Genomic DNA, 27048 nt, shown 5'->3' on the forward strand with positions numbered 1-27048 from the left:
AGAGTACATTGAGGAAGAGCAACTAGATTAGTCCAAAACCCCCTTTAATTATTAGTGACACTGTGCAAACTGCTTCATACGAGTGGAATACCAACTACTTAACTCCTGACCTTATTATTCAAATAAACACTTCTCATTATAGCAACATGACTTGCTCGTCAACACATCCCATCAGCTGCCTCGGTGGCGGGTCTGAATGTCCCCGCTGTGTCAGCAGAGAGCATACGGACCTCGTTAGGAGCACAATGGCCTTAAAGGTGCTGGCGCTCATCGGGGCGATGGGTGCACGCAGTGCTGGGTGCTGGGTGGAGGGCTGTGCTTTGCTGGGATGGGTTGAGTGTCCCTTCCCATGCATTCATGTTCTTACCCTGCCTTCCTTTGAGGTGTTCTGGTAGTGCATCACCCTTAGCTGCTGTCCTCCACCCCAGTACACTGGGAGAGGTGCCTCTGGCCGAGTGGAGCAGACCCTGAGTGCGATGGGCGCCGCTGCTGCTGTCGGTCCCGGCTCTGCCCTTGGTGCCTCGCTGCCATAAGGCAGCCCTTCTGTTCTATGTAGAGCAAGCAGAAATGATGTGTTAAATACAGCCCAGGCTGCAGCTCTGAATCAAATCAATTCTTTTTTGATTCCCTGAGCTTTTGAATGTTCAGCCCTGCTGAAGAATTGTTAGCAGAAGAATGGGGCTGAAGGAGCAATCCTTGCGTATCGCTATTGACTCAATTATTTTGCCTCTTGATTTTCTATGAAGCGGCCGCAATGCCGTGCCGATATGCTGATTGCTAATGGCTCAGCATTGTTAGTGCTGGCTCCCAGTGGAATGCCTTCATCTCTGCGCTCCCCAAGGGCAGCATTTGGGACCGCATTTTATTGTGAGTGATGCAAACTGCAGCACACAGAGGGATGTGTGGAGGGGCAGAGATGGGCGCCGTGCTGCTGACCTTCCTCTGCCCGACATTCCCGGTGCTGCTGTGCACAGGTCAATGTGACAGAGGGAGGAGAGGATGCATTTGCGGTGTCACTGTCGTCACTACTGGTAGTGCTGGAGTCCAAGAGCCCCTGCATTAGTGGGACAAAGCCAGGGGTCCAAGTTAGTGGGGCTGCAGAGGACAGAATAGGGCAGCCACAAACCTATTGTGCACCTACAGCCCCATCCAGATTTGCTCTTTTGTGATAGAAGGTGCTGAGATAATGGGAGCAAGTGCTTTGGATCTTTGGATAAAAAGGGCAGAGGAGGAACAAAACACTGCCTGGCTTTGATGATGCAAAGCCCTGTGCAAGTCCTATGTGTTTCTATTAGCAGCTCAAACACACCCCAGGCACAAAAAGACAGACAGATACATGCTTTCTCGTGCTTGCTATTCTTGCTGGTGTTTGCATTGTATAGCAGGAGCCTCTGCATTTGGGAGAGGAGGATTGGAATGGGACTGGGGCCCATGGAACAGTGTCAGGCCTTGAGCGCTGCCCCCGGTGCATGGGGGCACCCAGGACAGCTGGGGAGGGAGCCTGGAGCTCTGGGGGAAGAGCAGCTTTCTATTTCAGTAACACTCGAAAACACCTTCGGTGCATCGCTGTCAGGGGAGGGAAGAAAAAGCCCAAAATCAATATGAAATGATGATTTCAATTGGAGCCATTTTCAAAGCTGTCAGGAGCTGCGAGTGAAGTGCAGTAACTGGAAAGGAAAAACACTTATTCAGACTCCTTTTGGAAAACAGAGCCCTCACCACGCTGCTCCTGAGCAGAGCAGGTTCTCCAGTCCCATTCGGTGCTGCTCTGCTCCCAGGGATGGGGCTGTGGGAGCTCGGGCAGCTGTGGCACTGCTGCACTGCAGATCTGGGGGGGATCTGAGCCACCCTTCGTGTGATGCCTTAAGTGATGACTCCGTAATGCCATCTCCCCACCGCTGGCTCGAGGCGGGGGTCGCTCGGTTAATGGACGTCTCCATCTTCATTGCCTTTTTAACTCGTTTTTAATCAGTAATTATTATTGAGCAGGAGCGACACGCAGGCTTCTCTCACCCGCTCCCCAGGCGAGTGCCAGCCAATATGTCACAGCAATTAGTGCCTGGTGGCGATGGGACACGGGATGGCCACTGCCACCCTCCCACTCTGGCTCCTGGATGTTGGCTCCTCCATTTACCAGCTCAGGTCCAGCCCCGGCACACTCGCAATTAACTGTTATGGTATGTAATGAGGCTGAGTGTGGGATGCTGGGGGGATCTGGGGGTTTCTCCATGGAAGCACAGTCACAGCCCTCCTGGGGCACTGCTGTAGTGCACCCAGATGCCCTGCGGAACAAATGGGCTTTAAAACTGCCCCATTGTGTTATTCCTTATTAATAACGGGGCAGCCCTTGTAAATAGCCATGAAGGGAAGTGCTTAAGCTCATAATTAATAAATGCTGGATTGGCTTCTGCTGCTGAGCTGCAGCCCGCAGGGAGTGGTGGTGGCGGGGGCCCCAAATCCAGGATCCCATCTCCAGGGTCCCAATTCAAGGATTCCATCTTTGGGGAGTCCCAGCTCCAGGTCCCTGTGGCCGGGCAGTGGGGGATGGGGGCACTGAGAGCTCAGAGCACGACTGACTTACAGACCCTGCACTGAGGCTCAGCCATAAACGCTTTATGCCAAGAGTAGAGGGACACAAATCATGTTTATGTCCCTCGTTCTCTTTATCGGGACACTAATTTGACAGAGAAGGGAAAATTTTGCTTATTTTACAACTCTGCTTTCAGCTGCAATTTGATTTCAATAGCTGGGAGGCGAACACAAAATCTTATTTTGTCGTTGGTATAAAAATGTACATTTTGATGCAGACCCCCACTTACACTGCAGTGTAGAAGGAGCGGGGCTCAGGGCAGCACAGCCCACCCACCTCTCCTGCACTCACACTTCAGAGATGTTTGCTGAACGCTGGGTGCTGTGGCTGCCCTTCCCGTCCTGCCCCCCGACACCCCGCAGCCCCGCGCTCCTTCGCTCCCGGCCCAGGTCCGACGCTCCCCGCCCCACTGCTGGCCCCAAATGACAGGGACGAGGAGGTCTGTTCAAAACAGTTTATTGTATTTTTTTGTCAGACAAACACATTGATTTCTGGACCACAGTAGAGGATGGAAACCTTTCACAAACTTATTTATTTGAAAATACAAATATAAAATTATACTTTCCACATCTGTGATGTGAGAGACCCCCATCCACATAGTATTTTACAACAGGGCTTCAGAAAGCCATACACAGAGACCTGAAAGATGCTTGATATATATAGATACATATATATATGTATATATATAAAAAAAAAGTCACTACCAAAGTTCTCATCAGTTCATACTAAAGTATAAAAGGAAGGGCTAGGCTCGCCACTGTGCCATAGTATATTTAGGTACATTTATGACCACCTGAAATGCTTCGACTCGCACTCTAGCACTGATGGAGTTCGGACCTCGCACGACAGAGAACGACGTAAGTTTGCTGCCCACTACCAGTGACACACGGAGCACACGGCGCAGCACACGGCGCGGCCCGCGGAGCCCAGCAGCATCGCCTGCACCCCCGGCTCGGCGGGGCAGCGCGCACATGTACTCTCTCAAACTACTTATTTTTTTTATTATTATTATTATTTTTTTTTTTTGGTAATTTTATTACAGTATTAAAGTATTGCTTAGCTTACAGAATCTCCTCACGTAGTGTTCACACACAGAAATGGGTTCGACTTCGATTCTGTACGTATGAAACTCTACAGTGTACGCGCAGACCCCGGGCCCGCGGTGTGTCTTTGATGCATCCCGTCTTACACTGAACAACCCTCAGTTTTCTGTTGGAACTGTTTTGCTTAAAAAACAAACCAAAACAAACACTAAAAAAAAACAACAAACAGAATTCAAAAAATTCCACCCAAGAGACATTTCCATAGCGTAAAAGACAGCTACGAGTTAGTGTTTTGTTTTTTTTTTTTGTAAACAGTTTTGTATGCAATATCATACATAACCATGGCTGGCCTTCAGAGAAATGGAGGAAACGATATTGCTTTATTCTGGGTTAGGCTGCGCTGAGAGGCAGAGCGGAACGCGGCGGTGGTGCAGCACGAGCCCTCATTCACACCCACGATGGAAACAGCGTCGGAGGATTCGGAGCAGGGAGGGGGAAAAGAAACGCGAACACCTTTCAGGTCATACCAACAGCTACCCAATGGTTGACTACTCTAGCGAGATGTGTGACATTCACCAGCTGAATGAATGCTGCTGTACAATGGAAAAAGAAAATACAGCAAGAGAGCCATGCTACCTTAAAGTCCAAGCTACAAATTCAACTTAGAATGAACACCGATGAGTGTAAGAAACAAAAAAAGGGACAGGTCAGGCTGCATTGTAAGTGAGCCCATCACAAACGACTTTTTACGTTTTAGTGGGGGAGGGGAACTGAACTCCTGGGGTTCTGCAGCTCCTGGTGGGCTCAGCCCCGGCCCACGGCTGCTCTGTGGGAGCTGGGAACAGGCGGCGGCCGCCAGTCTCTGTGCTGGACTGAAAGCAAAGCGTTGCTGAGCCGCCGCGCCACCAAGTCCACAGAACCCCTGAGTGAGGGAACGAAGGAACAAAACCCCTGGGGATCGACTCCGAGATGAGCGGGGACTAACGACCCTCAGCATAGGTAGCCACATCGAGACGTACCGGGTTCCAGACATTTGTGCTATGGGCCACTGGGACTTCTCAAAAGGTATATAAACATCTAAAACATATTCACACAGATTAGCAATTTCTTCTGAGCATTCTTAAAAAAATATGTTTTTTTTTCTCTTAGTAAAATCGTTTTAATATACCGTGCCTCCCTCTTTTAAAAAATAAATTAAAAAAATCCAGTTTTGCATATCTAGCGTTAGCATTTAAGGTAGTATGGCACATCCCCTTTCAAAGGGTGGGGATCTACAAAATGCCGTAAGAGTTTGCCAGCATTTTTAACATCGTGAGACCTTTGGTTAGTTGAAACCGCATCAGATCAGCAAAACAAAAGAACAACAAAAACGAAAAGAAAAATAATAAAAGAGGAAAGGAAGGAAAAAAAAAAAACAAACGAGGAAAACCTTGCCAAAATTATTAGCAACTTTTTTGTTTCTTAAATAAGAGAAAGTTCTATCCTTACTGGTCCTAAATCTGAATAACTACATCTAAATTTTTAACCTTAATTACGATACACCTACCAATATGTACTAGAAGAGGAAGAGAGAAGGGGAAGATTCACTACACTAGCATCAGGACAGCACTCTTACAAGATAGCCATTTTATACACTATTAACATACAACAATGATCAACAAAGAATATTCTATGAGGTGACAGGGAATGGAGAGGAAAACCAACCGGTAGTACAGTACATCATCAACATTGACAAAATAGCCATAAAAAATCCCCTGACTGTACACTGAACCTCAGGGAATTTGGTTTGTTGCTTTTTTTTTTTTTTCATTTTTTTTTTTAAAGAATGGTTTCATTTACTGTATCACTTGATCAAGTCTCAATATTTAAAAAGCGTCCAGCATCTTGCTTAAACCTGGTTGTTCAGAAATAAGAAAGAAAACCAACCGAAAATATTACACAAAAAAGCATGATTCTGTTCTCAAAAATAAGAAAAAACCCAAGGTTTTCTCCTTCTGGTGAGCAGTACGGTGCCTCGCTTCCATTGCAGATGCCTTCTCTACCTTGTCTACTGAACGGCTACGTTATTCTACTCGTTAGTAAAATTTACAAAAATAGGAGTGCAGCAGCTCTTTTTAACAAATGTCGCATTCAGTGTCTTATACTGGCTGTACCTAAAGTACCAAATTTATAAACGTAACAATTTAAAAAAATATTAATAAAACTCGTCAATATTACGTTAAAAAAAGAAGAAATATATCCACACTACAGTATGTTCTTAATGCCACCTACCGTGTTGTACTTCTAGTTGCTGTTGCAGGCCTATTTACCAATATTAAAAAAATTAAATTAAAAAATATCCTTCATAAGTTTCCTCCCCCAACAGAGGACCATATATATAACAGCCAAATATTAAACATGTGCAAATAGGAAACTGTCAGTTTTTCCCCTACCAGTCACAGTGCAATGATGTTTTATACTTTATTTTTTTTCTTTTTTTTTTTTTTAAATTCTGTTTACAACTACAATAAATTAAAATCTTCCGTTGCTTCTAGGGTGAAACTTGTAGCACTGAGGTATTCCCAAAAAAAAAAAAAAAAAAAAAAACCAGACAAACCAAAGTCGCTTTCCTAATTTGTTAATAACACAGAAAGTGATGGATAACAAAGGTACCCATGCGAGCTCTGCGCCGCTCCGCCTGCAGTGGGAGCAGCAACGCGGAGCAGCTGTGTGCTTCGAACCTTAAATGCGATAAATAGGAAAACCGGAGCTTCTTTTTCAGTCCTGGGAAAAGCAGTTTTTAAATTAAAAAGACAACGAGACTGTCACGGGGGAAGCTGTGCACGTATGACTAACAGCCAGAGCGCGGGCTGCACCGCGCCGACGGGGAGCAGTGCCAACCCGGGCAGCTGGTCTCAAGTCAGACCTGCGCTTGTGTCTTCTGTTTTAATAGAGAAACTGCCTTAGACTGACTCCATCACAAAAATAGTTTGTATTTCTCTTTCTTAATAGTTTATATGTACTCAATGGAATTGTATTTACAGTGTTTGGTTGTTTTTTTTTTTTTTTTTTTTTGTTTCTTTTTTTTTTTCAGAATTCACGATTTCAAAAAACCTTATATCACCTCTTTCAACAAAAAAAAAGCACTTATAGAAAAAGGACGCCCAAAAGTCCGTCGTCCTTGCCTTATTGCCGAAAATAGAACCGGGTGAACGAAGACGGCACAAACAAAAGGAGGGGGGACGACCCGTGTGCTCCGCAGCCCCACGTCCTGCAATAACAGCAACTACAGAGACCGGGGGGCACAGGGAGGAGGGAAACGAAAGAAAATCTTAATATAAACAGCTAGGCTATGGTTAGGCTCCTACGAGATACACAAAGAATTAGGTCTACGTGGCTACGAGACTATGTCAAAACGCTACCAAAAAATGTGGGTCGAGTAGGTTTAAAAAGGGGGGAAACCCATTGAGAAAATAAAACGAACAAGAAATGGATTTTATATACATACTTTTAAAAGCTGTTGTTTTTATAGTACAGCAGATTCATGAGATGATGAGAGAGATTTTTTTAAACAGCCCAAGTCCGTCGAGTGCCACCTCCAGTTCGTTTGCTGTTGGTGAAGATGTAGTGCTGAAGTCTGATGATGTCACCTCACTGTGGGACCACTCAGAAACTTCGCCCCGTTTTGCCCGGACATCCAGAGAGACTCTGCAAGGAGAGGGGCGCACAGGACAGGGGAAGGGTCAGCGAGGGCTGTGAAAGTAGAGCGCGTCTTCAGTGACATGAGATGGCCAGCTTTTCCCCAAGGGGACAACATCCACCCGGGCACTGTGCTGCACTCCGGCGTTACGTTCTAAGGGGAGGTGCAACGCCTGGAGCTGTGGCTGCTGCCCGCATTGAGCGCTGTGTGCAGCCAGCAGGGAGATGAGCAGCGGGGGCTGCAGGCACCCCGACTGCCCCAGGTGCTGCACGGCACGAGGGATGCGTGCCCCGGGATCTTCAGACCTGGTGGTCCTGGAAGAGTTAATATCAAGGCTCATTTCCTCCTCTCGAAATCTATTTTCATTAGTAACGAGCAACAGTAAAAGCACTTTCTGTTTTTAAGTCATTAATGGCTTGAGTTTTAATACTGGCCGGTAAATGATGGTTATAGTCTGATGTGCTGTGTAAGTGTAAAATGATTACAATATATTAATCTGATGAGCACTGCCCTCACTGCAGCGTTATTAGTTTGAATTACGATGTTCTGCTCAAAGCCCCACGTGCTCAGGCCCACAGAACACGATGGATTCTGACAGATCAACCCGAGAACACACACGGATACGTGCAAACAGTAACGGGGATTAAAGCAGGAGCACATGGGCACCTTTTTTCTTTCCCACAACAATAGCGCGTGGTGGACCGAATCAGTCCATTAAAGAGTTTCAGATAATCTTGTGTATATGGGGAGATGAAGAATAAATAGCAAACCCCTTTATTTGCCAGTAGTTACCTATACGTTTATCTTTATGCAGTTTAAAGCCCCTGAACGTGTTCCACAGGTCCCATCCCCTGGACTGCCTCCAGCCCTGAGTGCACACTGAGAGAGGACAGCGCTGGGCTAAAGGCTAAGAAATAAATGAAAGATGTCACATCACATCTGTCTGCCTGCATCACGAGCTCTGATGGTGAATCCAGCACTCAGTGGGTACACCTTTCAGTTTTCACTGACTGACTTCTCTAATCTACGCTACTCTCAGTGTAAGAATATTTGTTTGCTAAGATGGATATGCCAAAGGCCAAAAAATAACAAAAAAATTAAACATTTAATTAACTTGAGCTTAGTTCAAAGGGTAGGAAACTGGCAGCGATCCAAGGATGCATTACTTAGGTAATGTCTTTAATTTAATTTGCTTAGCTTTAATTTTTTTTAAATCCTGATAACTGCTCTATGGTTACAACGTTATCTTCTGGCTGTGATATTTGGTACAGCCCTTGATTAAGCATGATGGTTTCTCGGTAATGAAGCAATGGAGCTCATCTGCTTTTAGCTGGGTGCATTCATAGCCAATCTCTACCCCTGACAATGATGTGGCACTTGGCTGTTCCCCCAAAGGGGTTTGGGGATCACTGTTTATTTCTGCCGGGTTTTGAAGTCTCCAAATTACTGTGCTAAGTGCTCTGGGCTCGAGCTCCCGATCTGCCTTCCAGTTTCCAACCCATGAAATTGATTTAAATAAAATAAATCACAGAAAAGAATGATTAAAGGCCACGGAAAGACAGACTGAAGATAAAAAAAAAATGTTCTCTTAAAGTAAATATAAGGGAAATGGCAGTTTAGCACAAAGTACAAATGGTATATACTGTAATACCTCCAAGTGAGATGGCAACCAACCATGTGTAACGTTTCAATGGTATCCATTTGTAAAAGCCGTTGCAATCAAAGGTCCCTAAAATTGTACAATTGTTAAGTTCATCAGTGCTCTATACATGGGAACAGATGATTATTAATTTTTGCCAAGAAATTATCAAAGGACTTGAAAGACTGTGTTGTCAGCATGAATATGGAATATGTATTTCCAAAAGCTGTCCTGGTCACTAATGACTCTGTGCTGAACTCTTCAGGGACCTTTCCAAGACCTTCCTGTTCCCTCAGTTACAAAAATAAACTCTGGGTTTTCCCTTTTTTGTTTCTAATCCAGGTTAGTAAATGGAGTGTGTTAAATAAATATAAAGGTAAAAAGGGCTACGAGAGCCTTTGCAGTTACTGGAGTATACCCAGTATGAAGGGTATCCCCTTAATTAAGAGGCTGCCAATCTGAAAATCCAATACTAATTAGCCTTTGAAGAAGTCTTAGTGCAGACAAATCACGACAGCAAGGCCTGTATTGTGCATCTCATTACTTGAAAGACTGGGATGCCCCCGAGGTTAAGCCATTCACATTTTCCAAAACAAGTAAGTCTTCAGGTGGGAAGTGGAAAGGGGGGTCTCAGGAGGGGTGGTCCGAATTGGTGCAGCTTTCTCTTAGCAGAATAATCATATTCTGTGCTCTGTACTCAAACTGATCCAAAGAGGCTGCCATGTCCTCTGTGTGGCCATGTGCACAGCAGGACCAGAGTGGACTGCAGAGCATGAGGGCTGTCGTGGAGGGCAGCAGCTGCTCTGTCTCTTTGGGTACCGGTTGTTCATGCAGTACAAACACCACCATTTCAGGAACTTTGTCTGCACTATGCTCCTATTCCCCAGCTCATCCAATTTGGTCAAAGAACAGAACCGTCATTTTAGTTTGGAGAATCTCATGTACTTTGACATGTTTATTTTATGAGAGGAAAAGATTTCTCAGCATTTTATGGAAAGAGGGAAAACAGTGTAGGTTGCTGGTTTTCTGTTTTGGAGACTGACAGCCACTAAAGCGGTTTAACCACATTCATGCTAACACACACAGGTAAAACAGTGCAATCTGAAAAATAGCATGCAGCTTTGTTAAGCAAATTTCCATCGCCCGTAATTAGTGAGCCTGCAGAACCATGCAGCATGACAGAAATACGTTTCCAATGACTTGACAACACAACAGAAGTGACTTAGTTGTGACCTGCAGGTTTTAAGGACCATCAGCAATCCCCTAAGCCGCCTCAAGGTGCCCGGATGAGGCAGCGCCCACCTCCCATGCCCACGTCCTCTGCTGCACACTGATGCTGTTAGGGCAGAGGCTGGAAGCTCCGAGCCCCGATGGCACCGTGCCACTGCTGGGACACGGGCAGGCCTGGTGTCCCAGGGAACCCTTCTCCTCCTCTGGGTGGGAGGAGAGGCCAGGCACACTGCCTGCAAGCAGCACAGTGGCCTCAACGGGCTGTTCCACTGATGGGAAGACCATCTAGACAAGCAGAAGCTTGTATCAGTTAAATAAGGCCTTTCAAAACACGCCACGCTTGTGCAGCTCAGGCTCAGACAAGTGTTTCCAGTCTGCATCGCAACTCCAGCGGCTCTGGGACAGCAGAGTGCAGGGCTGCAAGGAACCTCAGCAACTGCGGAGGGTTATGCACAGTGCCGGAGGCTGCAGGAGCTGTGCGCAGACCGGCTCATCATACAGTCATCGAAAAAGATACCAAACCCCGCCGCCCCACGCAGTAACGCCCCTCCCGGCGCGCGGTACTCACGGCGATCCCGTGGCTGAAGCCGGAGCCCGGCTGTGGGCTGGCAGCACTTATGTAGTTGCCGACGCCGGAGTCCTGGCTGGCCGTGCCGTACAGGTCTGCGACGGGCCCAGGGCTGTTGGCCCCAGGGAAGCCTCCGGGCCGGGCTGGGTTGGAGCCTGCCGGGGAAGCGGGTGCGCCAAAATTCGGTTGAGCACTGTAGCTATTCAAGACTGGTGTGCAGAGAATAAAGCTGGGTATGAGGCCAGACGCCGGGCATGCACCGTTATTACAAAGCCAAACACCAGAATAAACAGCCTAGGCCCAACTTCTAACACTTAACCAAGGCCATGCGAAAGGAGAGCAAGTACTGAATAATAGTCAGCCCGTACCACTACGAAGCTTAGAGCTCCAAAATATATATATGAATATATATAAAAAAAAAAGAACGATCATTCAACACACTACTGCAACCAGAGACTGTAGGTGCTCATTTTTACCAAATTATCACAAAATATAATAGATATTTTTCAACATCTGACTTGATGCTCATGCAGTAGTAACAAGTTCTCTAGGTCTGGGCACGCCGAGACAGCATTCACATCCCATGCAAACTACAAAGGAACTAGTTTGAGACTACACATTGTGGTAATATTGATATTAAAATGTTGACAGCAAATAACTTCAATCGCATCTAGTAAAACCATTTTGGATCCATTTGATACTTCGGAAAAAAACCTGCCCTTTTAAATTGGTAAGCTGTAGAAATAGCTTAACAGTTAATTTGTTTTTTTTTTAATGGTATGGAATGGAACAGTTTGGGTTTATTTTTTAGGTATGACCAAGGAGAGTATTGTTTTATTTAATTTGCCTTTCTTTAGATTTGGAGATCGAAGACCTACCTTCATCTCCAAAACCATGTTGGGGGGACATCAACCAAAATTAAACAAATAAATAAAGATTCAAAGCAAAAAAAGAATTCCAGAGGGTGTATGGCAACTCACCTCCTAATGTGGAAGTAAAAGGAAATTTTATTTTTTTTCCTCCCTTCACATATATGTTTTTTGAGACAGAAAAACAATGTAAACAAGAATGATACTGAAGAACAGATTTAGATATTAAAGCATGTTAGATGATCAGGCTTCTGCCATTCCTCACTGTTGTTCTTGGATGTGAAGTTTATGAGTAAGAGGATTTGATGTGAAAGAAAAGTCAGCGGCAGGGAGAGCGGATGGGGATGGCGCTGGAAGCGGGAGAGGCCTGCCAACACGGCCCTGCCAACACGGCCCTGCCAACACGGCCCTTATGGCCCTGCCAACACGACCTGCCAACAAAGCCCTGCCAACATGGCACTGCTGACACGGCACTGCCAATGGAGCACTGCCTACATGGTGCTGCTGACCTGGCACTGTAGCCTGATTGACCACACTCTCACAGCTCAGTCCTGGACAAACGGCCCTTAAGGATGCCCTGAACGCAGGCTCTGCCCAGCCACAACGACCACATGGCCACAGCACCACCACAACCTCCCTGGAGCCGTGCCAACGGGCACAACTGGCAACTCACATCACCTCCGTGCTCAGCCTGCACCACAACTCCCTCAGCCTCCTCCTCCAACTGCAGCTCCCTGCCTGCCTCCGCCATGCACCTGAAGAGCTCATAGAGTTTGACAGCCTGCCGTAAGCCCTGCCACCAGCCTGCAGGTCAACACAGAGCAGGGATTATTGGGGACAAACAGCACAGCAGGGCAAGACCCGCCTGCCCCACAGGAGTGGCCCACAGCAAGGCTCCCGAGAGGCAGACCGGGCTGCAGGCCGGCACTGCAAACTGCAGCAGCCACACATCAGTGAGAAACTGGGGCAACTCGCCGTGCTGCTGCGGGTCCCTGACCGTCCTCAACGCGCTGACGGCACGCGTTCCTCAACCCAACGGATCAACCAGTCAAAAACACGGCAACTGTTGGCTCCGCAATGACAGGGAAGTAAATGTTGCAAAGTAAATGGTTTTATGTGGCTGTAAAGTGGTAGCAGGGAAAAGTAAGTAGGTCATCTAAGCTGGCAAGTTAAAAGTAATAAGGCATGAGAGAGTAAACAGATTATTTTGGAATTCACTGGCAAACAAAGTACCTTTTTTTATTATTAAAGATTAAATGTCAAGATAGCATTTGGCCTTCTCACTCATGAAGAAAAATATCCAGCTGAGATGTTCAAAAGCCCTTTATTACTATAAGCCAGTGCTTTTTTCCTCTCCTTTTCTTCCTCCTGGTTGAACAAAATGGACGTGGGCGTTTCAGCCCCACACACTCTGCAGGCAGGCCATGCCCTGCGCCTGGCGGGGACACAGGGATACGTTCACAGAATCACAGAACGGCCAGGGTTGGAAGGGACCTCAAGGACCCTGAATGTCCAATCCCCATGCCACATGCAGGGCCACCAACCTCCCCATTTCATACTAGACCAGGCTGCCCAGGGCCCATCCAATCTGGTCTTAACGTTCTTTAACACGTTCTTTAGAGACGGAGGGTGCCAAAGCATAGAGTATGAGTACAGCTGCAGACAGCCATGGCATGAGGCACACGGGGTGAGCAGGGCTCTGCATGGAGCCCACGTGCAGCTCCCAGCCCACAGCCCTGCAGTGTGGCCCTGTTCCTTGCACAGCTGCCTTCCTGCAGTGTGTGCTTGCTGGGAAAAAGTGCAAATTGCACCAATAAGAAGACATGGTCCCCAAATCACACAGCTCTCATCTAGAGGTGCACGAAGCATTTAATTAAAAATCAAAGTTGGGGTGCAAGGCCATATTCATCTCTGATGCAGCCCACTGATGGCAATGGCACGTCAAGGCTGGCACGAACATGCCTCAATATTTAATTTTGAGATATAGTGATCAAATATTACACCATTTCAAAATGGTACTGGGCTGGCAGTGGGGCACCCTGCAGCTGCTGTGTGACACAAGGGCTGCCCTTCACTTTGCACCACAGCAAGTGGGACTCATGCACTGCAGCCAGCCCCAGTGAGATGCATGGAGTAAGTAAGGCTGCTGGGGTGCTGCAAGTCAAATGTCCTATGAATGGACACCTCTGTGACCTCTGCAGCTGCAGGATGAGGAGCTGAGCCAGCCCCTGAACCAAGTGTGAGTGGGAGCAGCGGACTGGACACACACACAGCAGCCCTCTGCATCATTAACCCACAGTTACAAGTCCATGCACAGAAAATAAGGAGATGTACTCAGCCTGTCCCAAACCTCACTGAAAGCAAACCGAGCACCAAGGAGCCACAGTGAGATGCTCCATCCCCCAAAGCAGCCCAGCCCCAGCCATTTACAGCTCTAAGAAATTCAGGAATACCAGCTCGCGTACGTGCGGAAGGAGTTGGCAGCTGTTTATTCAACATCCTTCTGATTGTAGGTATGTAATGCAAGAAAAAGGCAATTTTCTATCTCTTGAGCATCAATTTGGTACTACATCCTGATGATCACAGAAGTGGCTGCAGACAAACGTGTGACACAAAAGCACGCCCACCGCTCGGCTCGCACAGCTCCGCGGGGCGCGGGGTGCCCAGGCAGCACTTTGTGCACCGCCTGCTAACAGCTGTTTGCAGAACTTCACAGAAAGGCTTGGAAGCTTTTACAGAGCTGACACTTTGCTCCAGACCCGATAAATGAAATAGAAAAGCTCTCATAATTACCAGGAGACTAAACAGTCCTGAGAAAGCCGTACTTTAACGATTCACTCAGCCATGTTGAGTTGCTAAATATTTGTCTTCTTACAATAGCTGCACTGAAGCGCACCTAGAGCTGGAGGCACTTTTACGATCGCTTTGAAACAACAGCAAAGGGACCTTGAATGACTTTCCCAACATGCAGAATGCAGTGCATTTGGGTAAGAAAAGCCTGAAAAGAAATCTGTTCTACACAAACCTGCAAGTAATCTGAGACTAAAATGAAGCAGAAAACAAAATACAAAACTCTCCTGACTCTGGATGCCATTTCAGCCCTCAAAGAAAAATTAAGACTGTGGAGAGGGACAAAGCTGTCAGCTCACAGCAGAAGCTGTCCAAGAGCTGTGGGTGCTGTTGGGTGCAGAGGCACAGAGCACTGAGATTAAAGCACCTGGCCTGCAAAGCAACTGAGACATTCCCCTGGTCAGACATCGGCAGACAGAGCTGGGAATAACCAAGGGTGGATGTTGGGAAGTGCACTGCTGGCAGACTAGCAGGGATTGTGCTGTTCTGGAGGAGAGCAGCGAGCCACAGATCTCTCCGGTCAGTGCTGAGCAGAGCCTTACTGCTTTCCTGTGGGTCCCAGCAGGCGATGCCCTCCCATCTCAAGCACTCGGGGAGCCATGGCAGCCACCAGACCTGTTTCCATCAGGATCGGAATTGAGCTCCAATTTATCAACTGATTGCACAGGGAACCATCCTGCACTGGATGTTTTCACAGCCCTGAAACTATGACTTGGTACCTCCAACACAAGGGTTTCCACTATGCATGATTTTCAGTCCCAGTGTCACCACAAAGCCCCACATCAGATCGATGTGGGAGGGATGTGAAAAAGATTAGATGTGCCTGTAAGTCACAGCTAACCAGCCTCAACCCCAGACAGCCCCATCCTCTCGGTTGGGGAAGTTCTTCCTACACCTAAGGAAAACAAGTGACAGCAGCTGAGTGATGAGAACAAAGACACTTCCTGCAGTGTTTGCTTCCCTGAGAATTTGCTTTTCCTTACAGAGAAGACCCTGATCCCTGCACACTCACTGCACTCACTCCCCGAGCACTGCTCTGGTTGAGCAGAGAGCCTTCTGCTAAAATAAATGTCAATTTGGAGCTAATTTTAAAATGCATCTGTAACCTCAAGACAGCACTACATTGAGCAAGGTTCTTTTACTACTAACTCACCTCGGCATCCTTCCGCAGGGCTCTCTGCACACACTGAATGCATATGAAGCACTTCTCAACACACTGTTCCAGCAGGGAGCTGCATGTGGGGTGCAGAGCAGAGCTGGCAGCCCTGGCTGAAGCTGTGGGCTCAGCACTGCACACCCTGCAGGGAGCTCCAGGAGCTCCTGCAAACTGCCGTGTTAGCACAGACCCGCTCGTACATTAATCCACGTGCAACAGGAAAGGTCAGCACTGAAAGATAAACTCTCTTCTGATGAACTCTTGAGAAATTTCTAAGTCAGGATTCATTATGACATTTGCCTTAGCAAGCTGTGCATTGCACTAACGAGGATTCAGATGCCTCTCTGGGAGGGGAGATGGAAACAGATGGGTAAAGCACAGCAAGCTGGATGCTGAAATCCCACCCAAATAAACTCAAGTCATTGAAGGTAAAGAGAGAGGGAAAGGGGTTCAGTAATCACTGCTGTGCTTGTTTTACGATTATTCTACAAAGATTTCAAAAGTTGAAAAAAAAAAGCAACGCAAAGAGCAGCGCACAACCCGTGGCTGCATTCCCCACCACTGCGCAGGCACAAGGGAAACCTCAACTTTGCAAGAAACCACCCCATGATTTACTGCATTTCCTCCTCAAGAAGAGGCAGAGGATGAAATACAGCACCCTGTTATCGCAGCCAGAAATGCATCTCCTCATGGAGAGAGCAGCTGAGCACTGCCTGCAGCCGCTCCTTGCCCACAGCTGTCCCCACGGCCACCCCCTCCCGCAGACACCAGAGGAAATCGGCCTGCACCACCAGCAAGCACTAAGCAGCACTCCTGAGGACTGCCCAATGACAATCAACCGCATCCCAGGGAGGGCTCATATTCCCTGGGACACAATCAGTGCTGCTGAGCTAATCTGCTTCTGGCATTGCTGGAAGCAGAGTTTGGCCACAGGCCCTGGTGGAGGTGCTGCTCAGAGCGGGTGATGCTACGGAACACAGCACAAAGAGCAAAGCAACACATGTGAGAAAAAAAAAAAGAGAAGAGTGAAATATTCCCTTAGAAACACATCCTCATTTACAAAGCATGCATCTGCTCATTTTTCCAAGAGAAGCAAACACAAGAGGCTCTCTACAAGGAATGACATAAGGAAGCAAGCCAAGTGGAAGCGCCCGCTCAGCCCCTGCCCCGCACTTCTCCCCGCGCCCGGTGCAGTGCCACGCAGCTGACGGAGCCCTTCCGTACCAACACACTTCTCAACAACTTGTTGATTCAGAGCTCTAATTTCTGGATGACTCTCTCATCTGCCATAAACAGCCACGCACAATTTGGCAGGCATTTCTACCACCAATGTTTATGATAATAACTCCACGTGCTTGAAAGCAGCAGGAAATTTTCAATATAACTATCATTAAGACAAAATGCTTTAAATCAAAGCCATTACCCACTACCAAGACTCAAAGCTCACAAGATTAGGCTGTTTCTATCTTCATGAAAAATTCATATAATGTGCTGCAAACGTCAGCTTCCAGCTTGAAGGAGGAAACAATAGGGTAACATTTAGCACTGGTGATGGAACGGGTATGGATTGGGGCGGGGAATGGGCCATGGGGACAGCTGGGACAGCGACAACACCGTGCTTGGGGCATCGATTCAGCTCACCTGGGATTGAATTTGATTCATGGCAGGTCAGAGAAGCTGCCTGGATTCTTGCAGAAGGAACATCACTTGTAGCTAAAGAGTACTTAGATCTAATTCCATGAGATATTACAGTGACTACAGACAGCCATGTGGAGTAAAGGATGCTTTTAGCTACTTCCTTAAACCTCTCTGACACTGTGCTGCAGTACCTGGAAGTTGGGAATTTCCCCAAGAGGCATCCAAGCATTCAAACCTGCTGCACTGACTTTGAAAGAGCCAAGTACAAATGCTGCAGAGGACATCACTAAAAACCAGGGCTACTGGTGCAGCACAGATTGCTTCCCTCCTGATTTCTCAGGCATCCCATGTGTCCCGTAGCATGAACACCAATAACCACATCTTTGTGCATGACTAATGGACCAGCAGGCACAGTGTGATGCTGATACTTTAAATAACCAGCCACAGGATGGGGCACAGAGACACTCCTGCACTGCCTGCAAAACTCAATCAGTAGTGCTTAGAGCCTCACAAGGACCCTACCAGTAGCCAGAACTGCACCCACCTCACGGAGAGCTGGGCCAGCGCTAATTCCTCGAGCACTCACTGCTGCAGCTGAAGAGAGCTCGCACCTTGCTGTTCTGAGATGCTAACTGCCCAGATGTGATTTACTCAGCCATGGATGTACAAATTAATGTCAGCGTGAAATAAGACGTCAATGCTCCTGGTTCTTGCTTGCCATTCAGACTGCAGGAGCACACAGACACAGCATTAAGAATTCAGTGTTTGCATCCAGACTCTTTTGTTATATCCCAGCCATTGCACACAGCTCCTGCTGGAGGCACAAACACATTTGTTTGTGGTCAGGCCGAACTATCAGAGGCATCACTTTCCTCTACCTGCCTTTTTACATGCAGCTTTGTTTCATGTCTGAGACAAACTGCACGTGGCACACCTCCAGTTCAGATCAATGCTCAAACTAGAAAATGTCTCCAAAATAATGAGCTGGAAACACACAGACATCCTAGAGAACAGCAGCACACAAACAGCTCCCAACTAGCTGAGTACAAAAGTGGGAGACAGACAGGAAAGCAGAGAAGCCAGCACTGCAATTAGAGGCACTGCTCAACACAGCACTGTGCAGAGCTGTACAGGGCTGTGCTTTGCTCGTGCTCCTTCCAAGCACACCTGAAAAGCAAACCCCTCTTGGTAAGCCCCGGGGCAGGCAGATCCTCTGTCAGTGCTGACAGCCGGAGGCATTCTTCCCAGGACAGCCAGGTTGGTGCTGCCTGTGGAGACCCAGCACAGCCCCAGGGAGGGCCGGCAGCCCCCCCTGCCTGCAGGGACAAACTGCAGAACAACCGCGGGGCTCATCAGCAAATTGGTGGCGATAGGCTGAGAGCCGTGAGCTGCTATCTGCCTTAACAAGACACTATTTGTACCGTATTTTCTATCTGCAGTCACACTTTAAAAGGTTGTTCTGTCTCTGCAGCCCTTTCGGAAATGGCTTCACACATCGAACTATCGCCAGGATACCGACAGAAAGCAGCGGGAGGCGAGCAGGTTCCCAAGCACAGCAATTACAGCTGGAACTGAGCAGGGACGGGGCAGTGCTTGACCCCTCCTTATTCACACCTCCAGGCCTGCACCTAGCAGCAATCCCAGCTGTTATGCACCACGCTGGATGTGCCGGTGTGATGATGACAATTGTGATCCTATGGAACTGCTCCTGCCTCCGCTCCCCTGTGTTACAGAGTTGTGTACACCGGAAATTCAAGTGGAGCAAATGCTTAAAAACCAACTCCTGTCCTTCAGTGCACCCTGCAAACATGCGAGCAGCACCTGCTCCTGCTGAAGGCCACACTTGGCTCCCTCAAAGCATCAGCCACATCTGGAAGCTGTGCATTGATTTGCCAAAAAAAAAAAACCCAACAATAAACCAAAAACCAAACCCACAACATTCCATGTACTCAAGTGCAGCTTTTCTAAGTTCTGTACTTTCCAGCTTGGCTGTACCGTTTTTGCAAGCGATCAATATTTATTGCCTAATCACATTCTCTGTCCTGCAAGCTGGCAGTGCCACGCGCACCGAGCTGACGCGGAGGCCACACAAAGCTCCACTTGCAGGAGCTGCAATCAGGGAGCCGGTGCTTGTCACAACCCCACAAAAGGATTTCCTCTCAAGCAGCTCATCTTTAATCATTATAAAAGCACAGAAGTTTAATCCATTTTTGATGTAAGCGCTAATAGCTTTGTGTCCTTGAAGTTCAAAGTGGTCTTCGTGCATGTCGCTAATTAGCCGAGCAAGCAGCCATTCAGCTCCCTCTCATGTTTCTAATTAGATCCTTAACAACAAACAAATGTCGACCTTACAAAGGCTGTGCTACGTTTCCCTCCATTAGTTAAACACTTTGGGAGGGAGGCGGTTTCCATTTTTCTGCAATCCCCCAACCACCACTCCAGCACTTTGGGCCGTGCTGCTGCCCCTCGCTGGTGGTGTTTGCACACAGCGCTGCGGGTGCTGAGCACCAGGGCTACAGCCGGGTCCCCCCACCTACATGGAGGCCAGCAAGTAAATCTGAGATAATGGCTGTCCTGTTTGCCACCTTCAGCAAATCAGTCACAGAAGCAGTAAGGCTGGAGAAGATCACCTCATCCAACCACCAACCCACCATGTCCAGTCATCGCCATTAAGGTTTGAGAAGACCTCTGAGACCACCAAGGCCAACCCCACCCCCACCCCCACCATGCCCACTAGGCACATCCCCAAATGCCACACAGCTACGGTCCTGGAACACCTGCAAGGACGGGAACCCACCTGCTCGCTGGACAGCCTGTGTCAGTGCCCGACCAGCAGCCTTCGCTGTCCATTCAGCCGATGTTACGGCCCATTTGAAATCTGCCGTGTTCCAGTGCTTGCATGCTTCACACAAAGTGCTTGGGACCATCTCCTCTTGCTCTCTTGTGGTGCTGGGCACACCGGGCTGCCATTCCAGCAGCGGTGCCTGCACTGCTCCAGGCTGGGCTGGCTGGGAGGCTCCCGCACTGCAGCACGACAGGGCCAGCCAGCACTGCCATGTGCACACATGGGGCTGTGGCTCTCAGCACCGAGTGCCCGGCCAGCAGCAGGCTGGGTGTGTGACCCTGTGCAGAGCAGGCCTCCCCCATCATTTTTCTACATAAGATGAGCAAGAGCCAAACTAAGTAGAGACGCCACTTTCACCTCTTGCTGGGTAACATGAAATCTGTTGCTACTTTTACCATGGGCACCACATCTGCATTAATTGTTTACCACGGCCTGGACAGGTCTTTTATTAATATTAATGAGTAACAGGGAACAAAAGGCCCCTTTATTTTTAGCCCACTCTAATTGCGTAGTAATTACTCATCTACAAAACAAATGAGCCGAACTCCATTGCCATAGCAACAGAAACTCTGGCCTCCTACTGTAACGCATTAACTGGCTATCACTCCCGTTAATTTTAAATCGAAGCCTTTTGTACAGTAACAGACAATACAGGAGGAAAATCACAACCACCCTGGGGCTGTATGGCACCACGATGTGCAGGGACACCCGCTTACCTTGGGCATCTGGGGGCCCCCCCTGCACACAGCGCCAGGCTCTGACCGCCAGGAGATGCCTCTGAGCAGCCCCAGCTGTATGAACGGATCGGTTTTAAAGAGCTCAGCTTTATGCACCCAAAGACCAATTCTGCATTCTCCTGCAACTCCTAATCCACCCTGCGCCTTGTGCTAATCCTGAGCCAGACGCATGCGAGCACTCGCTGCAAGGAAAAACGTCACTGCTTCTGTTTCACTTTTCTTTCTCTAAAATCAGAAAAAAAAAACCCCAAAACATCAAACCCAACAGCACTGTAGTTACGTACTTACTTCTAAAGCATTTAGAGCATGCAAATACAGCAGTGGGTCTGTAAAATGCATGCTATGTCACACTCAGAGTTGTGGCACTAATGGGGCAGAGCCCGCTGTGCTCAGTCCATCCCATGGCTGCAGGGGCATCAGCTCCGCGTGCCTGGAGGCAGTGGGGTCTCTGCTGGGACCTGTTTCCCACTGAAAATAATTCTCCTGATTGAAAAGACTATTAAAAGTTAGCCGCTAAATTCATGAAAGATTAACTTACGCCATGCTTAAGTCTGCACTCAGAGGTGGTCACTAATTGCACAGGAGACGATTTATCAAGTGCACAAGGTTTTCTATTATGAAATTATTGATTAAGGCTGATGTATTTAAACCACAACAGACCTCAGCCAGGAGCCCTGTGCAGAGCGACTGCTGCTGAGGTTGAGACCTAATCACAGCAGCACCAAATGGCTTTAAATCTGCCAAACTGCCTACATGGCCCTGGAAGGAGCTCAGCCCAAGAGGAAAAGCCGATGAGCGGGGCTCGTGTAGCCCGAGGAGAGAACCCTTGCGGGGCTGGAACCAGCCAGGATTGGCACAAGACCTCCCAGCTGACACAAAACAGAATCACAGAACCGTAGAAGCATTAAGTTTGGAGGAGACCTCCAAGATCACTAAGTCTGACCCAAGCCATCCCACTGCACAACTGACTGTATCCCTCAGCTCCACATCCCCACAGATCTGGAACACCTGGAGGGACGGTGACCCCCCCACTCCCTGTGCCAGCACCTGATCGCCCTTTTGGAGAAAAAATTGTTCCTCATACTCCAACCTGACCATTCCTGGGACAACATGAGACCATCACCTCTCATCCTACCCATTACCTGGAGCGGAGGCAGACTCCCAGCACTCTATAACCTCCTTTCAGACTCTGGTCTTTGTGTTCCCCCACTGCAAGTGTATGAAGAGGTGTGAGGTTCTCCATCCCACCCCTCTCTGCTGACCGTCTGCATCACTCTCCAGCACTGCCTGCCTCTGCTAGGAAGATAAGCAGAAGATAACATCTGATGCAGCCATTAATTTTTTGAAGCTCCAGCCGTGCAGAGCTCCGATTGCCAGCCTCTGTCACATAATTACTGGCTGTTCCAGTGGAGTGAGAAATTTCAGCCTGCTTGCTGCTCCCAAGTGGTCCACTTGTTAGGTTCTGGCTTTTGAGATTACATAGCTTGGATTAAATTTTATGTACTTTTATGTAGCAAAATAAAAGGAGGGGAGCAGTTCCATCTGAGCGGCCATGCCGCAGGGAGCCCCTTTCGCAGGCTGCATAAATCCCTCATTGCCACATCACCTCAGTGCATCCCTGCTCAGCCCCGTGCTGGTGTCACTCCCCCCGCACCGCCCAGCCGTGGTCCAGCTCTTTATGGCTGCAATTTGCCAACACTATGGGCGCCTAATGGCGATATTACATTTTTAGAGCACCTTCCTTAAGTGTAAGACAAGGATTCCTAAGCCCCTCGCAATTTGTCGCTCTGCTAACTTTCAGACACACTCTTCACTACATCACACGCCTTGTGCATTAAACAGTGGGTCCCCCGTCTCTTTGGCAGATCGAGATCAAAAGGGGACGTAATTCTCCCTCTTGATACATGAGTACCTCGGCTCCTCGGCAGCAATCAGGGAAGCGATACGGGCGGCTCCGATTGCTCTGCATAGGCTGCCGCTGGGTCAGCTCCATCCAAGCTGTTTGGCTGATTTACTTTATGCTCTGTTAGAGCTAAGGAGCAGATACAAATTCTTAACTACACTTTGAAAGCCCTCGGAAAACCTTATTCCCCCTGGCAGCTCTGCTGAACCCAGATCCCCCAGCAGAGCAGGACCATGGGCTCAGCACAGTGCTTCGAAGGAGGAGGAGGAGGAGGAGGAGGAGGAAGCAGGGAGCGTGCGCCCACACCTTGATATCCCAGCTGCTCCCAGCAGGGTGTCCTCTGACAACCAACCAACGAAACAGACTCTCAGTTGGGATCTCACCTGCCGCCTGCTAAACCTATAGACTACAACTTCATTTGGGAAAGACTTCCCAAAGCCTCGTGCACACACCTGGGCACCAGAAGCAATGCTGCTCGCTGGGTTGACGGCAAAGATGATGAACTCGTCTCAAGCTCCTAATGCCACTATTCATGAAACATTACATCTTCATTTACAAAAGACTCCCTTAAGCTCGGTGACATGGCAATGAATACAAACCACCACTAGCTCAGAGTCTCTGTTGCATAACAAGATTTAAGGTTTATGACCTAAAAACAATTGCTTTATGTCTTGGGACGGTCTGCAGGAAGCTGCTTCGCACACATGGCATTATTTAGACACCCAAACGGAGTGATTTGCATTCGGCACATCTGGTCTACAACTGCTAACAAATGATTCTATGGGCTAATATGGACGAGTAACAGGCTGATGGAGAAACCATGATTGTAAAATGATTTTTAAAATATCTTTTAAATATAAAATAAAAATTAGAGAACATTGTTATGCTCAGCATTTAAATTCCTAGGGGGTTTAATTTGAAAAAATATGGCAAATTTACTATCAACATAACAGCATGTGGGGGTTCTTGTACAGAAGGGTGTAGGTTGCCTAAAGCTGCGTTCAATTTAAACTTCCAGATAATGGGATTTAACAAATGCAGTACTATGGATCCAAGCCTTTAGCAGCTCTCTGCTTTATTAATAGCCCTACGCTCTCAGTCAGACCAAGGCTATGCTTTTAACTGCCGCGCTATTTCACATTGATGGCACCTATAATATCAACTCAACAATGCATGTTCTACAACTACATCTACTGCTACCAGTACAACTACTACAGTGCATGCATTTAGTTCAGTCCCACAGATACATACACTCTAAGAACAGGCAAGGGGAGATGTGAAATGTTTTACGGGACGACAGGTGTTTTGTTTTTTAAGTAAGGGAAATTAATAAAAACATCAAAAGAAAGAAAGTGTACAAAAAAATAGAGACATTTCTCAAGAGTTGATATGAGTCGTTTCTTGAACCGTTTCGTCTGAACAAGCAAAAAACATGCAACCAGCTGCTACTAACAAGAAGCTGGACACTGAGAGAGGATTAATAGGTGTGGACAAACCTTCCCGCTGAGAGCGCTCAGAAGAGTGTTTGAGAGGAGGTGTGCACGTCCGAGTGTAAGAGAGGCCGGAAAGTATGCCTCAGAGACACCCTCTCTCACAGCAGCCCCAACCAAGCAAGAGAGAAAACAACAAAACATAACTGCTCACACTCACCATCAAGGTCAGTAGCTTGTGTTACTAGATTCGTTATACTGGCAAGTATAAAGTACAGTAAGGGGTTGTCGGGGCGCGGGGCTCAAAGCCGGGAGAGGCACCCGAGGTCCAGCTGTGCCGGCAGCCGCCGGAGCACCGCGGCTCACCTGGGACAGCCGGGCGCTGGCTGCTGAGCAGCGGGTCGGGCTGTGCTTACGGCCTTAGCGCTTTGATCTCTGGTCAGCAGGGAGGAAAGGCTGGTGGCAACAGGTTGGAAACTGGAAAAATCTCAGACTTGTCAACGAACCAAAAGGGAAGGCACTAAAACCCTCTCCTGCCAATTTTTCGCTGGCTCGCTTTCCTTCCAAATTAGTCCCCCCCCCCCCATGTCAAATGTAAGATAAAGATGTCCCCCCGATGGCTTTACTTTAAAAAATGTGTTTACAAGACAAAAATGTTTTACACGCAAAAAAATGTCAGGTGGATTTAAAAGAAACGTGACATTGATAGTGAAGTTGTCTAGGAGGAGTTTGCAGCACTCAGACTTTTACGTTTGCTCATTTTCCATGGCTCAGGTCCCAATTCATAAAAAAAAATTCAAGAATAGATGAGGTCATCAAAAGCAGCCGAGGGATCTGGCATGGCCCCACCAATGGCAATGGAGGCTGAGAGCCCTCGGCCGTCACCTCTTCGTGGGGATGCAGCTGGGTCAAGAATGGGGTTTAGGGCTGACATTGAGCATGAGCAGAGGGAAACATCCCTTTTTGCTGAGCGTAGGATATAGCTGCTGTGACAGAAAAGAGAACCTGTCTGACCTAGCGAACTGGTGACTGCATCCTCACAAAAGAAAAAGAAGGGGAGAGGGAAGTGAAGAGTGAACAGCTCTTGCGCAGGTAGGTAACTGCCCTGCTGCCCAGTGTCACACAGGGTGCCACAAAGGGTCGCCCGCCAGGAGCAGTAAGGTCAGCAGTGTCTGCACACCAGAGCTGAAGGGGATTGGAAACGAGAAGGCTGCAGTCTCCTTGGGAGACCATGAGGCTGAGCAGTGAGGCCAGGGTGCGCGGCCAGGAGGAACGCAGTGCTGCACTGCCCACAGAGGGGCAGCAGCCATGGGGCAGGGCAGCGGCACCGCACTCTGGGCTTTGGGCCGGGGCACGCATGAAGGAGGGCTGTGCAAATTTGCAAAGGGAAAAAGAAAAATCCAACCGAAAAGAAGAAAAACCCCAACCTTTTTTCTTGTAATGAATCGGGCTTATAGACTGTATCACAAGATTGATGGCACTCTACTGCTCCTGGATACAATTCACTACCATGGCTGGATGGAAGTGAGGATGTCCCTTCCAAAAGCTGTCTTTGGATGGAGATGACTACGTGACACATGCCATGCCCAGAGCAGGGCTGGCTGCGCCCCACGGCTGTGACAGACCCACCTCCCTCCTGCAGGTCTCAGGGTTGGGGGGCTCTTGTGATTCGGTTTTGGAGTTTTGCCATTTTTATGCACACGGGCAATTTTGAGGCTTGAAAGACATTTCCAAACACCATACTGCTCTTTAAACTTGCCAGAAAGGGTGTTGTTAATTTCGAGTTAGATTTAGTTTTGTATTGCAAGTTCAAATAAAAAACGAAAAAAACAAAACAAAACAGAAAACCCAACAGAAGAAAAACCAAAAAACACTCAAATTAAAGACAAATGATTTTCAGGCACAGAATTGATCAATGCTCAGTTCAGTTGTAATGGGCACCAAAAGCACTCCGATTAAAAAAATAGTAATTATCAGGGAAGCAATGTTAATCCAGCCAAAACCTCTGTGCCTTGCTAAGGGGCAACTCACCAGGTCTGTTTGTACGTAAAACAAAACCTGAAGGGCAAAACATGAGGAAAAGGCAGAAACAATGAAATCTGTTTTTCCTGAAATCATATGCAAAATCATTCTCTTTTTTTCCTTTTTTTTTTTTTTTTTTGGAAAACTTTTGTTTCCCTCGATTAAGGGGCAGTGGGAGGAGCGAGGAGATTGGGATCCCCACAACCAGTCTGGCAAGTCACCCCTTAGGCGCTCTCTACATGCCACAAAATGGAACTGGTACAGATAATCCTTTGTAGCCTGCAAGCAGTGCCAGTTTGCATGGAACGGAGTTCTCCTGGTGTCTTGCTTTGGCCTCCATGGCATCAGGCTCACACATCAGGGCCCGTGCCCTCCTCCTGACCCGGTATGCAGCGGTTTGGTCGGTTCTTTCCTGGAAGAGCCCGGTTCAGACACCGGCACCACCAAGAAAGCCACCGAGAAACCCCCACGTCAGGACTGCATCATGGGTGAGCTGGGAGCGGCCTCCAACGCCGCGGCCTCCGCCCGGCACAGCACCAAGCGGCCGACCCCTGCAGTGGGCCCTGTGCCGGGGAGGCCGTGCACAGCGCTGCCTCCAGCCCGGCCCTGCGGCCTCCTGCACCCCACGGCCCCCGTGGGATGGGGACAGGCTGGTGGCTGGGCTGCCCAACCGGCAGCTCACTCATGAGTGCACTAAACGCTCCACGACCTCAGCAAAGCGCTAATTTGCACCTTTATCTGAATTTAAAGCCCAAAGTAATAACGGTAATTGGCAATGATTGATTTATTTCCCTTAAGGGGAAAAACACGGAAGTGTTCGGAAGGACAGGAAGAAAAGCTTTGGCGTTT

The 27048-nt window shown here is 48.2% G+C and overlaps 1 protein-coding gene across 15 annotated transcripts in view; it reads right to left on the bottom strand.

The window, feature by feature from the left end:
• Positions 1-6092: 6092 nt before the first annotated feature.
• MSI2 (musashi RNA binding protein 2) overlaps positions 6093-27048 on the bottom strand; it is a 185744-nt gene continuing 164788 nt past the window's right edge. For 10 of the 15 annotated variants that reach the window (XM_090122352.1, XM_090122351.1, XM_031591449.2 and 7 more), the window contains 3 exons: positions 10750-10958; positions 8964-9041; positions 6093-7320 (listed from right to left, as the gene is read on the bottom strand). In XM_090122352.1, the coding sequence (XP_089978478.1) occupies positions 9000-9041; positions 10750-10958 (251 nt within the window). In that variant the 3' untranslated portion in view covers positions 6093-7320; positions 8964-8999. Of the gene's footprint in view, positions 7321-8963; positions 9042-10749; positions 10959-26208; positions 26236-27048 lie in introns of all 15 variants that reach the window. The other 5 variants (XM_031591450.2, XM_090122347.1, XM_090122344.1 and 2 more) reach the window with 3 other exon arrangements.

Source organism: Phasianus colchicus, chromosome 21, assembly GCF_987193195.1.
Source record: "Phasianus colchicus chromosome 21, bPhaCol1.hap1.1, whole genome shotgun sequence".
NCBI lineage: Eukaryota > Metazoa > Chordata > Aves > Galliformes > Phasianidae > Phasianus > Phasianus colchicus.